This window comes from Amblyomma mixtum, chromosome 8 (assembly GCF_055824585.1).
Source record: "Amblyomma mixtum isolate Tamu chromosome 8, ASM5582458v1, whole genome shotgun sequence".
NCBI classification, from domain to species: Eukaryota; Metazoa; Arthropoda; class Arachnida; order Ixodida; family Ixodidae; genus Amblyomma; species Amblyomma mixtum.
The window spans coordinates 120,724,899-120,744,113 of record NC_143019.1 but is presented as its reverse complement, the minus strand read 5'-3'; the positions used below and the strand labels follow the sequence as shown (position 1 = coordinate 120,744,113).

The 19,215-nt window shown below is 46.8% G+C and overlaps 1 protein-coding gene across 1 annotated transcript; it reads right to left on the bottom strand.

The window, feature by feature from the left end:
• Positions 1 to 8,666: 8,666 nt before the first annotated feature.
• Positions 8,667 to 18,579, bottom strand: LOC149334135 (uncharacterized). Its single transcript, XM_089557871.1, has 4 exons — positions 17,647 to 18,579; positions 14,038 to 14,106; positions 10,329 to 10,418; positions 8,667 to 8,759 (listed from the first exon to the last, which is right to left on the bottom strand). Exons 1-4 carry the CDS (start codon positions 18,574 to 18,576, stop codon positions 8,667 to 8,669), a joined length of 1,182 nt encoding a protein of 393 aa, XP_089413997.1. The 5' UTR covers positions 18,577 to 18,579.
• Between the last annotated feature and the right edge of the window lie 636 nt (positions 18,580 to 19,215).

The window sequence follows — 19,215 nt, the reverse complement described above, 5'->3', positions numbered from 1 at the left end:
TGGAGGGCAACCACGGCTGGTAGGGACTCGAAGGTTTCAAGGTAGAGGCAGAAATTGGCCCGCTTAGTGCGGTTTTTAAAGCCTCTACAGTTCCATTGTGTTATGGAAATTGATATGGCCGAATTGGAGATGGCGGAACTCCTTTGATTAAGGTGTCTCGCCATGATTTAAAATTCTAGGGGGGGGGGGGGGGGGGAGGAGTAGGTATTGGCTGCACCAGAGACAGCTACTTGCGCCATCAAGGGGGTGATCACGGAAGGAGCGGGGCAGCTTTCCTCATTGTCCGAATCAATAATCAGACGGTTGAATTTTGAAGGACCGGATACGTCCATAATGGGCCCCGTCCGACGGAGGAGGCAGAGGTTGTCCAAGATGTGTTTTGATACTACCGCGGGGACGGCAGATTTGACCTTGGTAAAGATTTGGTCCATGGCGGTCCCGATCATAGATCGTAATTTAGAGGTTAAGCGCTCCTCCATCGCAGAGATTGCTGTCACGAGGGGAGGCGAGATCTCCGCTTCGCTCTCCATTGCGTCCGAGTTCTGCTCGGAGCGGCGGACGCCAATCTTGATTCTATATTTTGAATTTTGTTGAGCAAAAGCTCATTCCTTGCCCGGAGCACGTCGAACTGTTTTTTGTATTCCGCGTCTAGTGCGGAGACGGTAACTGGGGAGGAGGGGGAATGGGAGGAGGAGGAGGCGATCTCAGCCCAGCTGCTCACCTGTTGTTTGCCGTGTTGAGACGCTGATGTCCGGGCGCCGGCAGCGCCATTTGTCTTGAGCGCCGGGAAGTGGCCAGCGTCCCTGCCGCTGGGCGGTGGCGGTGGGGGCGTAGTCTTGTTCTTGGGCGGTGACTTCACCGAGGATGAAGATGATGACGTTTTGTTGTCGATGCCGTCAGCCCCACGCGGCGTTCCGCCACCGGCACCTCAATTGGGATGACTTGGCTGCCGGCCAGGTCGCTGTTTTCCAGGGAGCTCTGGGCGCCTAGCCTTGCGGCCGGGCACCTTGAGCTGCCTGAATTTCCCCGCGCAGTCCCGGGAGTTGGTGGCGTGGGCTTGCCCACAGACTGCACAGGACGGAGTGCACTCATGCGGTGTCTTCACCCCATCGACGGTCGACACCGCACTGCCACAAAGGCCACACTTTTGATCCGGATAGGGGGATGTGTCCGCTCGGTGTCCCACGGTACCGCACCGCACGCAGGCCGGGATCGTTTTCTTATATGCACGCACAAGGGTGACTTCGGAGTTGTAATGAACGTATCGCGGCACCACTTTGCCCACGAAGGTGAGCGCCGCGACGTCTGATTTTCCAAGCTTGCGGATATCGGGAAGCTCTCCAGCACGCCACTGGATCTTGTTTTGCAGGGACTCACTGGTCTCGTGCTTGGCCACGGTGATGACGCCGCGGCGCACGTCACCAGCGAGCTTCAACTGGCCGTACATAGAGAACTGGCCTTTCGGTGTTGTTAGTTCGAAGTCCCGAAATAGCTTGTCTGCGACGTGCGGCTCTCGGGTGCCTGCCACGATCAGGTTTTGCTCCCATGTGGGGAGCAGGCTGAGCGATGCTGCGGCCTTGGCGCCCAGGTAGGCCGCGAACGCTGTTCCCAGCTCGCCATGTTGATAGACATCCTTCAGAGCGACGGTCACCCGGGGCTTCAGGATGATAACGATGTCTTCGGGATGAAGCCGCGGAAGCGGCTTTGGTTTCGCCTGCTGACCCGAAAGACGGGGGTTCGATACCGGCCCCGGCGGTCGCATTTCGATGGAGGCAAAATGCTAAAGGCACGTGCACTGTGCGATGTCAGTGCACGTTAAAGAATCCCAGGTGGTCGGAATTATCCGGAGCCCTCCACTACGGCGTCCCCCATAGCCTGAGTCGCTTTGGGACATTTAATCCTTAACCCATAATCGAAATCGGACCTATTCTGCTACCACAAGTGTCCCAGTTTCATCGTATTTCTGTTTCAGTTGCCTATTTTTTGTTTCAGTTTTCGGTTGTTAATTTCCTCCGACGTTCGCTGTTAGTGGGTCTATTATGCAAACTGTGCCTTTATTTGCATTCACTAGATGTGTGTTGTTGCAAGGTAGGGCTTATTTGGAGAAGCTTCGGAATGGGAGCAGGCCAACAGAAGTTCGAGATCAGACAATCAAGCCAGAAGCGTGCACTAGGCGATGGCCATGTGTATCTCGTCTTCTTCTTTAGCATGGCCCCCGGGCAGAAGAGGAGCCATCCTGGCGACTTACGGGGCGGACAAGACAGCGGGTAGTAGTAGGCCTTGAGTCGCTGGACATGTGCAGGCTTGTGGCCGTGGTGTCTAAGATAGGGCGACGTGAGTGGCTCAACATTATAGTTGACAGGAGATGTTCGATTGAAGATACGATAGGGGCCTTGATATTTAGCGACCAGTTTCCGGGAGAGGCCCGGAGTACGGACAGGTGCCCACAGCTAGAGAATAGAGTCGGGCGGGAAATGCTGGGCTGATGGATCTTCGTCATGGCGAGCTTTTGGATGGATTGGGTAGCTGTAGTGAGCGACCGGGGGATTTGGTGGCAATATTCAGCATGCCTAGCGGCTTGGGAAACAGTGGTGCAGTGAGATGTGTCAAGGCGGTAGGGGAGAACAGTATCGATGGGAACGGAGGGGTGTAGGCCGTAAAGAAGAAAGAAAGGAGAAAACCCTGTTGTAGACTGCGCAGCAGTATTTTACGCAATCATAAAATAGGGGCGAATCAGGTCTCAGTCCGTGTGGTTCTAACCGACGTAATTAGCCCATATGCGCAGAGCTCTGATGACGTCAGGTAGGGAGATGCGTCCTTTGTCACTGAGCAGTTCACGAGGGGCACTGTGTCTAAGGGTGAACTGCCGCTTATGAAAAGACGCCACATTCTGGGTTATCGCAGCACGCCGCAAATTTACTAGAACAAGCCAGTTTCGCAGCTCCACAAATTGTCATTCTGAATATTGCAGCGCTGGCAGACGAGGGACCAGGAAGGACGAGACACACAGGGCGCTGAACTAACAACTTTAATACCAAAGGATGGCGATCCGCACATTTCATACAGTACCCAAGAAACCAGTGATAGTAGGGCACATGCGCAAAACAAGGCAAAAAGCAATGAAACCAGAAGAAACAGGGGAAGTGGCCTGGCGAATATTGAACCCATACTAAACAGAAGCAAAAAAAAAAGAACCCAAGAGGAATTCACCCATTCTGGTCGGCCAGGTATCAGGCACACCCCTGAGTGCACAAAAACCAAAGAGCGGAAGTCAAGGGGTGAGGGGGAAAAGACATAACAACAACTGGACTGCGGCAGGGCGGGTGAAGTACAGCTGGACGACTGCCGATGAGATCGGGGAGCCGTCGGTGTGGGCAGCCCCGGCCAGCTGGTCCGCAGCCTCGTTGCCGGCAATGCCAACATGCGACAACAACCACTGCAGAGAGACCGGACGGCCCGCATCCGCGATGGCCATCAGGCGGGCCGTGAGGGTAGCCACAGTAGTCTACTGTCATCAACAACGAACTAAATCAGTTAGCTTCTACAATGCTTTCGTCCCTCGCACAGCCGAAGCCGCATTACTACAGTGTTCAAGGACATGCTCCAGGTGCACGGGGTCGTCCTGACAGAGTTCTAAAGCACTTAACAGTGCCTTGCGATGGGTATTAAAGATTTGGCAGCGGCAGATCAAGTGTTGAAGATCCTCGCGCACACTTGTCGGGCACAGAGGGCTACTTGAGGCATGAATTTTCTGAAGGTATAATTTAGTAGAAATAGGTAGAATTGAAATTTTATAATTTATAGTTCAGAATCATGGCTGGATGTAGACGCTCTAGCCTGTACCATCTTCAGTTTGTACTTCTTATTATGGCTAATTACGATAACTGCCAGTCTCTTGTTAATACCACAAAATTTCTGTATGTTGCCAGCTATACCTTGATTGATGAGGTGTCCTCGTCTGTCCGCTAATCCTCGTTAGCATAGTACGTTCCCACCTTTTAGCACTGCATACGCCTCATCGGTCCTCTAACCTCACTGAGCCCTATAACATTTGATTTTATACCCACTAGTTCCTTGAATAGCACTCCTAAGCTATCCTCACTAGATAAGGCTCTAGAGTTAAACATTGCCAGGTTCAGTTTCTCATCGCCGCTAGTCCGGAGCCAGTCCGACTGAGGGTTGATTGGCGTATTGATTAAGGAGGTTGTGGCCACGTGCTATACAAGGGGGGCCAAATACTCTTCTGGTGAGGGAATGGGCTGTCGGTTCTGGTTCCCGAGATCGAGCCTCACAGTAGGCCCGGTTATGCAATTTATAGACATGCGGCCTTTTCATTGCTAAGGCACTACTCAAAACGCACCAACCTCAAGCAAGAATGTTGTCATCTTGTCTTGTCTTGTATTCCTAATGCGCTCGCGCTACCCGAGTAAGCTCGGGTTAGTTCGGAGGCGCATCGTGCAAGCTGCAGCTGGTATGAGGAAGATCGGGTAAGTTCGGAGCAGCGTCGCGCCAGCTGCAGCCAACGGGAGGAGGGCGTCGCGCCACCTAGGTCACGTAACCTTGTAGGGTCATCACAACCAGTCCTGGAGGTGCCAGTTTGAATTAATGATTGGTCGCGTGAGGTTGCTCGGGAATAGCAACAGGGGCCACACAATCCCTGCCGGTGGCTTTGTTTCAAACAGCCACCTGCCAGTGCAGTGGCGCATCGCTTCACCTTTGGGCCACTGCGCTGGCAGTGGTATGAGGACTCGCCGCGATCGCGATCTATGAATGTTTAGTACAGAATGACGAATTCTGCATACCTGGGCATCAACCGACTAAAGCTTTTGCGTCATACCGTTAACACGGAGCTCTAGTGTCGCCTCCAATTGAAGAATGAATACCTGCTTTCCCACGCCTACTCGGTTTAACTGCGTTAACCCCCTGCCGCTTTTTATTTTGACCCGGTAGAGAATTAAGTCGCACCGCGATTCGAAACACGGTTAACTTGCATGCGAGGCGGATGCTCTACCTCTACGCTATCACTGCTTTTGCAGTGATATTACTCATGTCCATATATTTGCATAATATACAATGAACTGCTAGAAAATGTAACAGTGTTAACGCGCAATCTGTCTTCGTAACAAATTCGTGCTTAGCTATACTTCTTATCGAGTGGAAAAATTGTGCTTATCTGGCGTATCGTGCAATACAGTCGTTGATTACGCTTCTAGGTCGTAGACAAGAACCAGCAGAATGGAGCGACCTGCGGGTGATAAATTCCTCTATAAAAGCCATAGACCCGAAGTGCGAACAGGAGTTCGAAAAGTTCGTTCGTGCGAGCGGGAAGCAATGGAGAATTCGCTACGCTCCCGAGTGTCAGAATATTACTAATAAAATGATGTACGAGTGAGGAAAACAAAATAAAGACAACCTTTATTTTCCTTTGCATCTCACGTTAATCTTTGCACCGCTTTACAAATGGTTTGTGCCTGATTACGAGGCCTGCGGCATAAGTTCAATCTCCGCGGATTACCCGAGTTTTTGGCCATATCATCTACTTAAGGCGCTTTACTCCCCAGTGTGCAGGGCTACTGCAAGCGCTCCGCACGACAAAGACCTCGCCTTCAGCAATTCCTTGGCCCTGCGAAGCTCAGACCACTTTCAGGACATGAAACCAAGCCGTCGCGGATAAAATGCTAACTTCCAGGATGGATGTGCCTACCCGCACTATGGTAGGTCCTTTAAGTGTATCCATTAGCGTTGCTCTGCAGCAACACATTAACTGCACCTGAGGTGCACGTTTGGGCTCAACCTACTCCAACATGCTGAATAGTTTTAGGCTGTGTTACTGGTCATGTATTCCACCATTCTGCAATGGTGGCACTTCTTGGAAGGTGAGCAGTCATGGAACAAAGAGACACTTGGTTGCGTGTTACAAACTCCTTCAAATATCTTGTGCGATAACTTTGTGAGCTGACTTGCATAACAGAGTCGACCACAGAGACGAAGCAGCCACCGTCTCCACATCTGCGTTTCCTGTATATTTAGGTCGCTTAGCGCCTGAAGACTCTGAGATGCGTGCGCCGCGTGACAGTTCTCTCCCGCTTGTCTGTAACTTGTGCCTTACCCGTTTGCACCCGAACCTGTCTGGTGCGACATGCCAGCTGCTACCGCTCGTCTTTTAATTCTAGTTGCCTTCCATAGCTCCCAATCACATTTTCCCTCCAGGCGTACGAGCCAATCATGCATCGTCACTCAGCAGCATGTCCGGCCTGACATAAACACAGGTGTTTAATAGTGTGCCCGCTCACGCGTTTTACGCAAATCCGTCAGACTAAGAGAATTCTGGCTTGGGCTAGTTGGTTCATACTTTCTACAAAACAAATTAACACAGCGCAACCGAACGAGGACAATATAGACGAAACCGGAAACACAGGACGGGCTCTGACTACAAGCTCTTCATCAGCACAATTTATGGCATTTTCCTGGACCACGTGTTATACTGTCAGCCAGTGGACATTGCGAAGGATCGCCTCACACGCTAGGCGATAAAATAATGATAAACGAACCACAGATAAAAGGTGTGCATGAATCAGCTACAGTCATTAGACAACTACAACCGGGTGTCCGGTTTGCAAGAACCGAAATCTTGAGGCTGACATTCACCACCTGCTGTGGGTTTGCCCGGCGTTGAAGCCGACAAGAATTCGGCACCTGGCGGCAGCGGGTCTTTTGCCGGACAATAGTGCTTCATACAACGCTTGGACACACGGACCTCATCATCGTTCACTGCTCGATTTCATTAGATCAGCGAACCTTTTCTCATTTATTTAGGCATCCTCATCTATCATTACGCACCGTTTTATGCCCTGAGGCAATCAACATCGCATTAAAAAAAGCGAGAAAATGAGTACGGCAATGCAAACGAACTCTTGGAGCTATATAAATCACTTCAGAAGAAGAGAAGGCGCAAATGCATTAGAATCGCGCATTGCCTCTGCGGTTAACCTAGGCGGTGCCAGGGGCAGCATCGTGTAGATGAAACGCGACGATGACAGATGTGGAATGGCGATGAAAAGGGGGGGTGTAAAATCAGAGTACGAAAAAATGAAAACTTGCTAGGCAATAGGCGCAGTCAGTAGGCTAAAAGCGAAAATGAAAAAAACTGACGTCAGCAAATAACACGGCAAAAGGTTAAAATCGAACAAAAGAGAGAATAAAGAAAAATAACACAAAGGAACCACCACCGGCCAAACGATTAAGACGTTAAAAACTATTAAAAGCCTTTGAAAGACAGACGAGTAACGATCCGCATAAAGCCAACAAACAACGCGCCAAAACGACTGAAAGCAAGTAAAGGACAAAGAGGTGAGGTGCGAGGAGAAACCGTTTCCGAGGATGCCTAGATGTGTTTAAAACGCAAGAATCGCGGCGCCCGGTCCAAAAAGGCACTTTCTTTCTCCTGTAGGCACACAGGAGGGCTGCTGATGCACGCCTCCCCATCCTTTTCAATCAAAAAACCTTTAATGACTTCTCTTTCTATTTTGCTCCTTGCCGTCGAATGAAATTTAGTGTCCGATAACATAGGTCGACAACCGTGGCGGGGTTGGTTGCAACGAACTGCCATGTGGCTCCCAGACTTGGTTTTTACGTCGAGGAAAAGTTTGCTTGCTCTCTCATTGAAACAGTGTTTGGTCTGGCCAATGTATACTTCACCGCACGTGAGGAGAATTTGGTAAACCACACCGGACTGACGTTTGGTGTACTGACTCGGATGTTTACTGAGCAGGTCACCGGATTCTTCCGGTTTACCATCGGGCATATTTTAGCCAACTTACATGGGGCAGGAAACCGAACGTTCACATCATACCTGGCTGCAACCCTTTTGGCATTGTGCGACCGTTTGTGGATGTAAGGAATGACCGCCAAGCGTTTCTTTTCCTTGGGCTCTTTTCCTCTTTCGCCTAGTTTCACTTTCTGGAGTAAGGCTTCGCAAAGTCCCTATGTGAGAAAAAGTGAGTAGCCAGCCAAAAAAGGCGCCAAGTGCCTTCCTGTCCTCTATTTACTATAGAAAAACGCTTCCGATTTTGGACTGCATACGTTGCGTAGCACTTAACAGATTGGCACCGTTTTGGTGGGGCGTAATGCAAAGACGATGCTCGTTTCGTACACTTTATTGAGAGCTCAATTTTCACATCTGGCTTCAGATTCAGGAGGCTCAGGCCTCGTTCTTCTTCGTAGATCCTGAAAGTCAGAATTCTGATTATAGCAGCGCATCCTCTGTCGGCGACTTCTTCTCTGCAATAGGGAAGGTAAAGTAATACTTTCTGTTCAGTTTCCATAAGTTATGAACGAACCTGACAACTCCCAATTTCATGTATTAGTGAAGCTTTTGCAAGCATTGCAGCGATTTTCTTTTCGTCATCGAGATCATTAACACAGCATTTTCACAGGGAGTAAAATTTTTAAAGTTAGAATCGGTGCTGTTAAAGTGTGGTTCAGAGACAGAACATGGTAAATACCGCGCATTAACATGTATAGCGATTGTATTTAGAGTGGTCAAATAGGCAAGATACGTCATTTACTTTCTCGGATTAGATATTTCACCATTAGCGCAAAATATCGCAAAGAATACCGAGCCTACGGTTCACAGCTGGTACTCACTGATGATTGCCTCTGGCATACTATCCACATGATGTGGCGTTCCCGTACGCCTCTTGCAGTTGTTGTCTGGTCTGAACCACTATTACAGTGTAAGTTATCACTGTACCTGCGATCTAGAAAGAAGTCAAAAGTTAAATTTTCATTACGCAAGCGTGTTCCTGAGGATCAGGTAGCTAGCGATCAAGAGGAATTCCCCAATTGCAGAAAGAAATTCAAGCAAGGGAAAATGTGCACTTTTTTTCTCCCATTATCGCTGTAAGACTACGTCTTTAAACAGACAGACGAGGGTATGAGGAAGCAGTGATATACAATTCAGGGCCATCTTATCACACTAAATAACAATAAATTAAATTTAAATTGATTGCACACTTTGTCTCGCAGGTTGGTAACATGTTAAATGTTTTCTCGAAAGTTCTCGGGGATAACATTGTTGTTTTCAGCGACGTAACTTAGCAGATCCCAGCAGTATTAAAAGGAAAACTCATCACTCAAGGACAAAATTTACTTGAACTTCCGCACTGAGCTTGAACATCAGGTCAACTTTCAGATCATCTTCTTGTTTAAAACAAAAGTTTATCGAATAAATTTTGAATTAATTCTATTGGATCGTACTATATGCAATGTGGTATATTTCATATTTCTACGACGACCGCCTAAATGTGCAATTTACGGCTGAATACGCGCCAAGAGGCAGTTTTTTTAGGCTTACATTTTTTTATCTCAAAAATTTCCATCAGCCGAAACCTGAAACTGTTTATCTGTTCCAATACCTTCTGGAAAATATGGTTGCTACAAGAATTTGAGCAGAGAAGGCTATGGAAATGAGGGGCTCGTTTAGACATGCATAAATTAAGCCAAATACCATTGATTCCAGAAAAGCATATGGGTGTGTTACCCTTTTTTGTGTTAATGAGTACGAAATTATAATGTAGTCATTCCTATTACGACAAATATAATTAACTACATATTAGAAGAAAAACAACCGGAAGCCCCTAGTGAGTTCACCTACAACCGTAAAACTTTCGTGTTTGTTAGAAACCAGCCCCGCAGATAGCATGCAAGAATCAGTGGGCCGGTTATGAAATCTGATTATATTATAGGGCTGCAGTGGAGGTAAAGAAATTTGTTTTACTATTATGGATAAAGGTGAGACAGCAGACTAAGCAAAAGTCATATTTGATGGTCATGTGAGTTAAACTGAGAATATAAAAGCGTATACAAACACACCCAAAGCATCATCTTTCAGCCATCGAGGAAAAGACTTCGCGAACGCGAATCTACAGGAGCTATTTAATACAAGTGTGCAATGATGGCGATCGTCATTGAGTAACGCGAACTGAACCGTGCCTTTGTCTGCAGCACAGTTATTAAGTTGTGGTCAGTGTACGGTTAGAAAATTTATAATGATTTATGGTGCATTCATTCACGATATTAGAAAAGGCTCTATTTTTATCACAATCAGCATAAAGTTCGAACATTTCCCTTCACCTGTTATTGCGTATTGAGTTGACTGTAACACAGTAATCAAAACGCAGGACAAAGACGAGACGGGACAAGTGCTTGTCCCGTCTCGTCTTTGTGCTGCGTTGTTCCCGCGCTGTGATTAATGTGTTGCAATGAATTACCAACCTGCCCAAGCCTTTTCTGTTTTGAGTTGACTGTGCCTTCATAAAATCGCTTACCGACACAAGAAGGGGCCTATGAAGGCCGAAAAAGCCGGCTCCGTTCAGGCACATGGTTCCGGGATCGATGGTGTCGTGCAGGTATTGGACCTGCAGTTCGGAAGGTAAGTTTCTCGTTAGTCTAATAACGACAAACGCGCAAGAGAGGAACCGTCGCAATCGGGTTAAATACCGTGCCTCTTGTAACTTCGGCAATCTTGGCTACCTCGCGTGTTGAGGATGACTGAATTTAAAGAGCAAAACGAGTGCACAGGTTTGTGCGGGAATTAGGCGTTCGTTAGGATGCATTGCGGCTGCATTTATTCACCATACTTAGCTACATCTGTTTTCGTGTACCTTGGCCTTCTTGTTTCAAAAGTATGAAGAGCTTTGTGTTGCGAGCGTTATTTTTGAGTCTGTGCTCTGATATGTGACCTTTCTAATGGTGCATTTTCCGCTGTTACGTTAATGAAGCATTTATACCTGCTACCCAAACCTACTAAATAATATAGTAAAGTATTTTGTTCTTATTCGCGCATTCGCTGTTAATATTTGACCAAATCGCAGCTCCTGTGTCTGCACTGCAGCTTCATGAGAGCAGGAAAGATTGCTGTAAGATAGCTCCTAGACCACATTCCTGTTTCTCCTGTTTATCGAGGTTCTTCCTGCACCCATTAAAAAAATTGGTAATTCAACTCAATTTATTTTTTCCTCTTCGAAGGGCAGAAATCAGGGGAGAAAAGCCTATTTTGACTACCATCTTGAGTGATTGCTTCTTTTTTTGACACCAAAAGGGCGAGTGGTTTACAACATTTTGGCGAAGAAGTGTAGCGGTGACGACGGCGCTTGTGCCGCGATTGTCGAGTGATTGTGAAACTCTTCGTACGTACCCCGGTCATTCTGTTAATACATGCTCTGCAGATTACTTTTTCTCGTCCCTTACAAAAATTTTTATACAGTTTATAGACTGCCTATAGACTTCTGTTTATAAAGTCTATAGGAGGTATTCACTGAGGCCGCGCTACCAGACGGCGCGAGCGTCGTCGCGGCAGGCGCGCCATGTTTGCGGTCGTTTCAGGCCAGCTCGCGCAGTGTCACGGTGCGCCGTGAGGTACCCGGCCTGAACTGTTAATGATCCGTAACATATTTGTACGTTGTTGAATACGTCAGCGACCACTTATCTTTGTGGAGCGCGTATTGTGCATGAAGTTTGCAGCAGAATTCTTCTGCGCCGTAATATAACCGAGCTGCCTCAACTCGGCAGCAAAACTGGCTGGCTGCGCTGCACGCAAGAACGTACACGACTTGCAGCTTTTAATATCAGTTGATAACTGTCAGCTAGTCATGCAGGGCACATCGTGGATAAACAGCATGATTAATTACCGAAATTCCAGAACTGCCACCGCAGAAATTGATAATTCAAGCGCCTAGCTGTAGTCCGCGAACTGCTGACGCTTCTCAGACGTACGGTCTTTCAGCAGAAAGGCAAAGCGTCATAGCTGCCTTATTTACCCGACAGAACGGCCAAACAAATACTGCCATGCGCTCGCAGCACGAACGGCAGACACAGCGAGAATGTTTTGCAGTTTTGATTGTATAGCTACATAGCGCTGCTTCGTATGCACAAGACCGTTTTCGCAGCTACGCAGTGTGCAGCCATTCCGCTAGATTCAGTTGTAACACGCCACTTTCAGCAGGTAGAGATGACAAGTTAAGCTACAGCTAAGTGAACAGACCCTTCGAATTACTCACCTCTTCAAAAACGGCACTTCGGCCGTCGGCACCGCGGACGTCGGCACCCACAGCACGACTCTTGGACTCACCCGCTTGTCAAGTAATTGCACCCTCTCATAGGTTTATATCCTTTAATTCCTTGGCCTGCCAGCAAACTTAAGCCGTGCACAAGGTGGGCCTCGATACCGGTGAATTCAACGCGCGGCAGCAGTCTTGTATACGTCGCACACCATGCCGGTGCCTCCGCATTCCTACGGGGGGTCGACCTTTTCACAAAGTAGAACCTTCTGAGCGTGCCCGCTCTTTTCTGCTTCGCACAGTTCACGGAATATTCACTCAGTCACGCGGCGGCACGGGTCGGACAGAAATTACGTGCGGCGAGACGCGAAATACACTCACATTTCACCCATCACCAGCTATTCAAACGCTGCCGCTGGCTGCGGCGGCCGCGCGCGCGACCACCAACATGGCGAATGCCGCGCCGGCCGCTAGCGCCCCTTGCGGATGACGTCATGTGAATACCTCCTATAGACTCTCTACAGACAAATTCTAGAGAACAGTGTATAAGCAACACATACTATAGACAGCCTATAGACAATCTATAGATTTATGGCCATACATTTTTAGTAGGCTTTTAATCATTGACAGTCTACAGATTATTAATAGACAAAGACAGATATCTATGCGATGGCAAGGAGTCTATAAGAAGTGTATAGACTGTCTATAAACCATTTTCATGGGAGGTAACAATATTCTCGACTTTAAGTCATACGCTGAGGCTCTACAACGGCGCTGTAAAAAAAATTGGAGGGACACTTAAGCTGCGCCTTTGGAGATAGGACGCGATGGCGTTAGAGAGAGAGAGACTCTTTAATGAAGAGCAGAGAATTTAGCCGTCGTTTAAAAATCGCTTGCATGCTACTCTGCGTAGGGAGGGGAATTTGGGAGATAAAGACAGAAGGAGAGCAGAGTGGAAGAGGTAAAAAAAAACGAAGATAAAATGCGGCCATGAAATGGGTACTAAGGATGCAATGGCGAGAATTGATGTAACCTATGGAGTGATGGAGTGCATAGTCCGTCAAATGGGCTGACGAAGTTCACTGCATGAAGAATGCATGAAGGTGACGTGCAGGACAAAGTTTTACGTCCCTTAGCCTGCCTTAGGCAACAGAGACTTGCAATGACTTTTCTATTCACATATTTAAAAGACATTGGACATCTTGATAAGCTTTAAACTCACTTGCGATAGCGTTAATCGGTGCCTCATCTGGTTAGAATCCAGAGATTATATATACTCACGCAGCGATTCGCACGACGCTTTTTCACTCCACACAATCACCAGTTTCTTAGCTCACACGGCCCTCCTCCCGCTGTCCGCCCTGACGAGGTGGCGCTGCACCAACAGTTGCTCAAACTGAAGAGCAGTGCTCGCAGTTATTGTCGCCGTTCACAGTTATGCTCTTCCGTTCACAAGATTGTCCGAGACGTCAGTGTTGCGAATGACTATGGCGGGTTGTGTGAGGCTGAGCGAAATTTTGTGCCCAAGGTTGGTCATTACCATCTGCGATAGGGTGGCCACATGCGCCAGAACATCCTGCCCCATTTTTCGCTTACAACGCCGACAAGGACATCGGACTTCCTGCGGAACGGGAGCCTTAGGCTATCGCGTTAAAACTTATCCCAGACAATCAGCACCTCGTCCACTACAAACGCAACTCTGACCTCTTTGCAGTGTGCTAATAGCTGCTTTCAAATCATTCTAGCGGCGGCTCAAGTTATGCAGGTAGTGCAACAATTGCTTTGCTGATGGAGCGGTTGTAGCAAAATTGGGCTGATTATCATGTTTTACCCTCACAATCTTTCTCCTCACAACCTTTCAAAAACTTCAGTTTTCTTGATAAGGAAGGACGCGCTGTATATTTGTCTACGAAAAAAAAAAACGTTTCAATTCGGTGGCATAAGAGCAGAGCAATCGTAGTTTAAAAAATTAACTTACTTGCTGCAAGTAGCCGTCCGTTGCTTCAGCCATGGCCACTGTTTTCGCTCCTTCTTTTATTTTCTCCGTCTGAAATAGGCACTCCCTTTAATAGCAATGCAGCAGCAAAGGCAGAAAATAAACTCAGCGGGAAATTTCCAGGAACATGTTGAACATTTTCGGCAAAATTTTCGACAACTGGAAAATTGCAAGAAACTGGTACGGTAATATTGAAAGTGATGGTCCATTCTTCTGACATGTATAAAAATCTTTCTTTTAAAGTGTTTCCATCGATCCCATTGAAAAGTTAAGACTGCCGTAGAAAGCCAATCGGGCACGCTTCTGACGATAGCAAAAACGTTAATAGAGAAAAAAATACAACACTGCCGTCAGGTGATCTGAGGATATATTGATTGTTATAGTGAAATCTTGCTTTATATGAAGAAATTGCGTTCATAAACGGTTTGCCGCTCAAAAAATTGTTTTGTCCAGAATGGTTGGGTAAAATCATTGTCAGAGAACTGGCGCCTTTTGAGAGCCTTGACATCAATTGAAACTAGTACAATTGTACTCGCTATGATGCATCAAACAGACCACGTCATACCCTACGGGTTCTCTAGAAGTTATCGATGTGATGTCCACTGTTTATATAGAGTAGGACATCAGATTCATTACGTCTGTAGCACAGCAGTGGGAAAACTTAAACCATTGCTTTGCATCGACTCTGCATCCGGCTTCCTTGCAATTCTCTTCGATCGGCAGGAAGCACTGTCCGCAGCACCCAGTGCTGCTTCACCTATCGAGAAGCGTTTCTCTGGCATTTCCGTATTTAGAAGAATGTGAATTTCTAAACAGCATGCAGTATCGCGCGTCCAGAATTCTTCTGATAGATGCTCACTAGAGAATACAAAGAAAACAAACTCTGCCCCTCCTCAAGCCAGGGTACTACTCACCTCTATTAGCAGCCACACTGTTCTCTCTTTGACACTGACTGCTGTGTTTAAAAATTGTTCTCACTTCCTGTCGGCTCACTCTAGACGGTTTACATGCGAAGTTATTTGTAGGTTTTACTCATTGGTGTATTCTGCTTGTTTCACCATAACCTCGCGTGTAATAGGCTGTCAGCAAAGGTTAACAGCTGAAAGAATGAATATAGAGAAGCTATATTCCCTTGAGTCAGGTAGCTCTATACAGATGGACGATGCGTGTGTTGAGTGGGTTTTCTCGTTCCTTATTTTTCTTCTAACTTTGGCATATTTCCTCTTATGCTCCTCTTTCTTACGTATATCTGCTCCCCGGTGCTTTTAATCGATCATATATTTTTTACCCTCCAGTGATACTACGCAGAAAAAGTAGCTGGTCGCGGGTTCCAAGCAACAAATTTCAGACAAGCGCTCCCAGTTCCATTGGCTGCCACCGCGTGGCAGTTGGTTTTGAACATTAAAGAACTGTGTCACAGACGCCATCCATGACGTAAGGAAGAAAATGTCCGAGTGGATGTTCAGCAGATTGTGATAGGCCACTAGGCTTAGCGGCACTGACTGAGCGCTGTCGAAAATTCCTGGTAACTTAGTCCAACCGCTTCGCTTGTTTCCAGAGATGGTCATGTCCACAGTCTGACTATAAAGTTAAAAGGTTAAACCGATTCATGCCGATTCATTCAACCGATTCATTCAAGGGTGTCTGAAGAGGTTTTAGATTTCAACGAGTTTAAAGGAATAGAATGCGTGAAACTTGCAGGTAAAACATGCGAAGTGTTTACGAGCTAGCATTTTACATTGCGATGTAATCGCCGATTAAAACCGTTTTGGCCTTCAGGCTTCTCTGCAGTCCGCAGCGACGGGCAGAGGCCGTAGCGATGGCATCAAGTACGGTAGCTGTACGTTTCCAGCAAAGAAACTGTCGTTTAAAAAAAGAATACCATCGCAGCCGAAAGTGAAGCACACGAAGCAATGTTTGGCGGCATCGGACGCCGCATGGCACCTTGCGAGCGACGGCAGTGGACATGTGAAATTTCACCAGTGACGTCACTATGAGTTTTCTTGAACTTCTCTATAGCAGTGAGGAGACACCTCGACACCGTCGCGGTTTTAATCGGCGATGGCGCCTCCATTCTAAATGCTAACGCAAACTGCTTGGCAAGCTTTACCTAGGAGCTTCATACATTCGACTTCTTGAATAACCTCGAATTCTCAAAAATCCATTTGAGCTTTCCTTCAAAAAAGACCGCATTTCCAGCGTGAACAAGAAAAAGATAAACTATTTTTTCAGCTGAATTTCCTCTCCTGCAATACGCGCAATGCGTGAAAACACGAATTGTTTATTAATACAATAACTGTTTGCAAAATACGTATGTTATAGTTTCCACTCGCAAATTTGTTACGGCACAGTGACGTATGCCTCGTAGACGAAGGTTTTAGTGAATTGTACCGTGGTGCCCACATCATCCATGAAACATAAAACACTTGGTCGCCACATAGTGAGCAAAGCTTCATTTTAAAATCAAACTTATTAGAATGCTAAATGGACAGCATCCGCGGTTCGAAGGTTTCGTTAGTTTTCAGCGAAGGGTTCACTGGGGAGAGCTTAAGTTATAATAATAATAATAATAATAATAATAATAATAATAATAATAATAATAATAATAATAATAATAATAATAATAATAATAATAATAATAATAATAATAATAATAATAATAATAATAATAATAATAATTTAATTCCATCACCATGCAGAGTTGTAGGGGATGGGAATAAAAGTGGTTATCGCTTGACAAGGCTCCCACCCCCTCGACAACAAGTGGGCAGTGGCATCAGGCGGCACTTATGAGGGAAAAAAAGCCAACAGACAAATACACAATCACTAGCGTGTGTAGAAAATTAATACGGGTTGAAGCAATAACAATAAATGCAACAATAAAAAGCTGTTATAAAGATTATAACTACAAGAGCAACCAATATATGGAACAGATGTTTAAAATATGAATACTAGCAAAATGTAGCTTCAGAAATAAAGTAGTCGAGGAGATCAGAGTAGCTAATGTTTGCTATGTCAATATTTGCAGCAATTAATTCAGGAGTGAGGGAAGTTGGAATGTTACCATTTGGCGTCCATAGTTTGTTCTCACCACAGGTACTATGTGGTTTGCAACGGCAGCCTGCATTGCTCCACAATATTTTATCTTTCAAAGTGCTAAGGTGCAAAAGAAAAAACAGTGCGGCACTTTCCGAACACATTTCGTTCTTTTAGTGTTTATACACAGCTCATTTCAAAGATGTTTTGCTAGATATTACTACACACCTCCGCTTTCTTGGCAGCAGACTCCATGTTTTCCCTAACATGGCTCATGAAAGATTCTTTTCCAAGTCTTAGTTTTGATAGTATTGTCGACACAAAATGAGTACAGAAATAAAGATGAACACATTCATGGCAATGTTACTGATTGTTAGTATATCCACCACCAATTTTCAATTGCACGGCGTAATTATTTGAGTTCACGACCATCTAAGGAGACCATCTACCCCGACCATCTAAGGAGAACGAAAGATTATGTAATGAAACACATTTTGCATGCAGCAATCCTGCTTGTGAGTATCGTTTAGAGTCGCTGTGAGTCACGGTACTTACCTCCATTCGCAAGTCCTGGCTGATGACCGCGAGCTCAAGGAACCTTAGGAAGCAGTAGCAGCTGTAAATGAATCCCAGCCACACGTCCAAGCGGGCCGCTCTGTCGACGAACAGGCAGTAGAGGCTTATGCACTGCGCCCACAGGAGACAGGCCGACGACGTCAGGATGGCCGGGTTCCAGATGTCGTTGATGCACGTCTTCAGCTCCTTGATCTTGCACAGGTTGCTGCGTACCGCTTCGACCGCCAGGGCCGCCTGGGCTTTGGACTGCGCGCGACTCAAGCCTCTTTGGCACTCGTCGAAAGAACGCACCTGAGCCCGGATGTAATGGACGAGCACTTGTGCCGTGGAACTCAGAACGAGGTACATGAGGGACTCGTAAAAGATGAACACAAAATCGGGCAGCAAACTGATCATTTTGACTGTGACGTTCCACTCCTTCCTGACGCTGACTAACGGTGCCGGGAAGAGCCCCATGAGGAGGACGCTTGTGGCAGCTAGGGCAACGGCCAACAAGGCGATCTTTTGAAATGCGAAGAAGCACCGGCGTCTGGCCTCACCTCGCAAAATTGAACAAGAGAAGCCGGTCGACTGCTCGAAAAGTGCCGCCTTTTCGAAGAACTCCAGGAGGCTCTTGGAGCGCACTGTAATGCACGTGAAATTGACGAGGCCGTTGCCAATAGCAAACAGCCGAACTGTTAGCACGAGAAATTTGGTGAACGTCTTCGTGGAAAGCAAGTGGGTGACCTTTTCTCCCAGCAAGACTCCTTGGAAGGATAAGGAGAACAGCAGCCAAGCTGCGGAATACAATATATACGGTATATTTAACGTTGCCCTTGCCACTGCCAGGTTTCTTTCATTGAGATTCTTGACATGAAGACAGCCTAATAACCGGCACAGCCGTGCGCAGCGGGAGAAACGGCGCACCATGAAGCAGCCTGGCGTCGTCGTGCTCTCAGGTTTTGGCCTCCGAAGCGCATATCTGAAGGCGATCACAAATGGTGGCTTTGTACTTGTGCCTGGGTAAAGCATGTGGTAAAAGCACTTTCGTTAAGAGAGCAGCAAATGCATAACAGCAGTGTTAAGGTCAGCTTAATCATGTCTGCTGCATTCCGGTACAATTAAAAAAGCTAAGTACTAAGAGTTCACATAGGTAGAACCTCCATCGTATCATTTTAAGATTGGGCAAGTGTATTTTGTACTTCTTGTCTGTTCCCTCACCTAGCTTGTTAGCTCGACTGCCTCGACGGGCTGTCAATGCTCCACGCTTCCGAAAAAGTGGAAAGTGGCAGAAAAGCGGTAAACAGGGAAATTAATACGAATGAAGTCCTTGCTGCTGCATGCGGAACCGTGTTTTCATTCGATATGGAAAAAGCCAGGGCTAGAGATTTTCTAAAAAAGTAGTTGTGTGTATCCAAAGTACAAAATATAGGCCTGGCCCTAGAACTTCCAACCTAATCCTGTTGTGCACTATTTTCCCGCAAGCCCACGGGACGAAAGAAACAAGTGTGCAGAGCAGGAAATAGAAATCAATACGACGATTGTTCCACGAAACGGACGCCGCGTTAG

Bases quoted from the DNA above. Each gene is read 5' to 3' on its own strand.
- LOC149334135 (XM_089557871.1), bottom strand. From the start codon at position 18,576: ATGGTGCGCCGTTTCTCCCGCTGCGCACGGCTGTGCCGGTTATTAGGC. The intron at 14,107-17,646 runs GTAAGTACCGTG...TGCCTATTTCAG, and splicing joins GCCAGGACTTGCGAATGGAG to ACGGAGAAAATAAAAGAAGG. The intron at 10,419-14,037 runs GTAAGTTAATTT...TCCGAACTGCAG, and splicing joins CGGACGGCTACTTGCAGCAA to GTCCAATACCTGCACGACAC.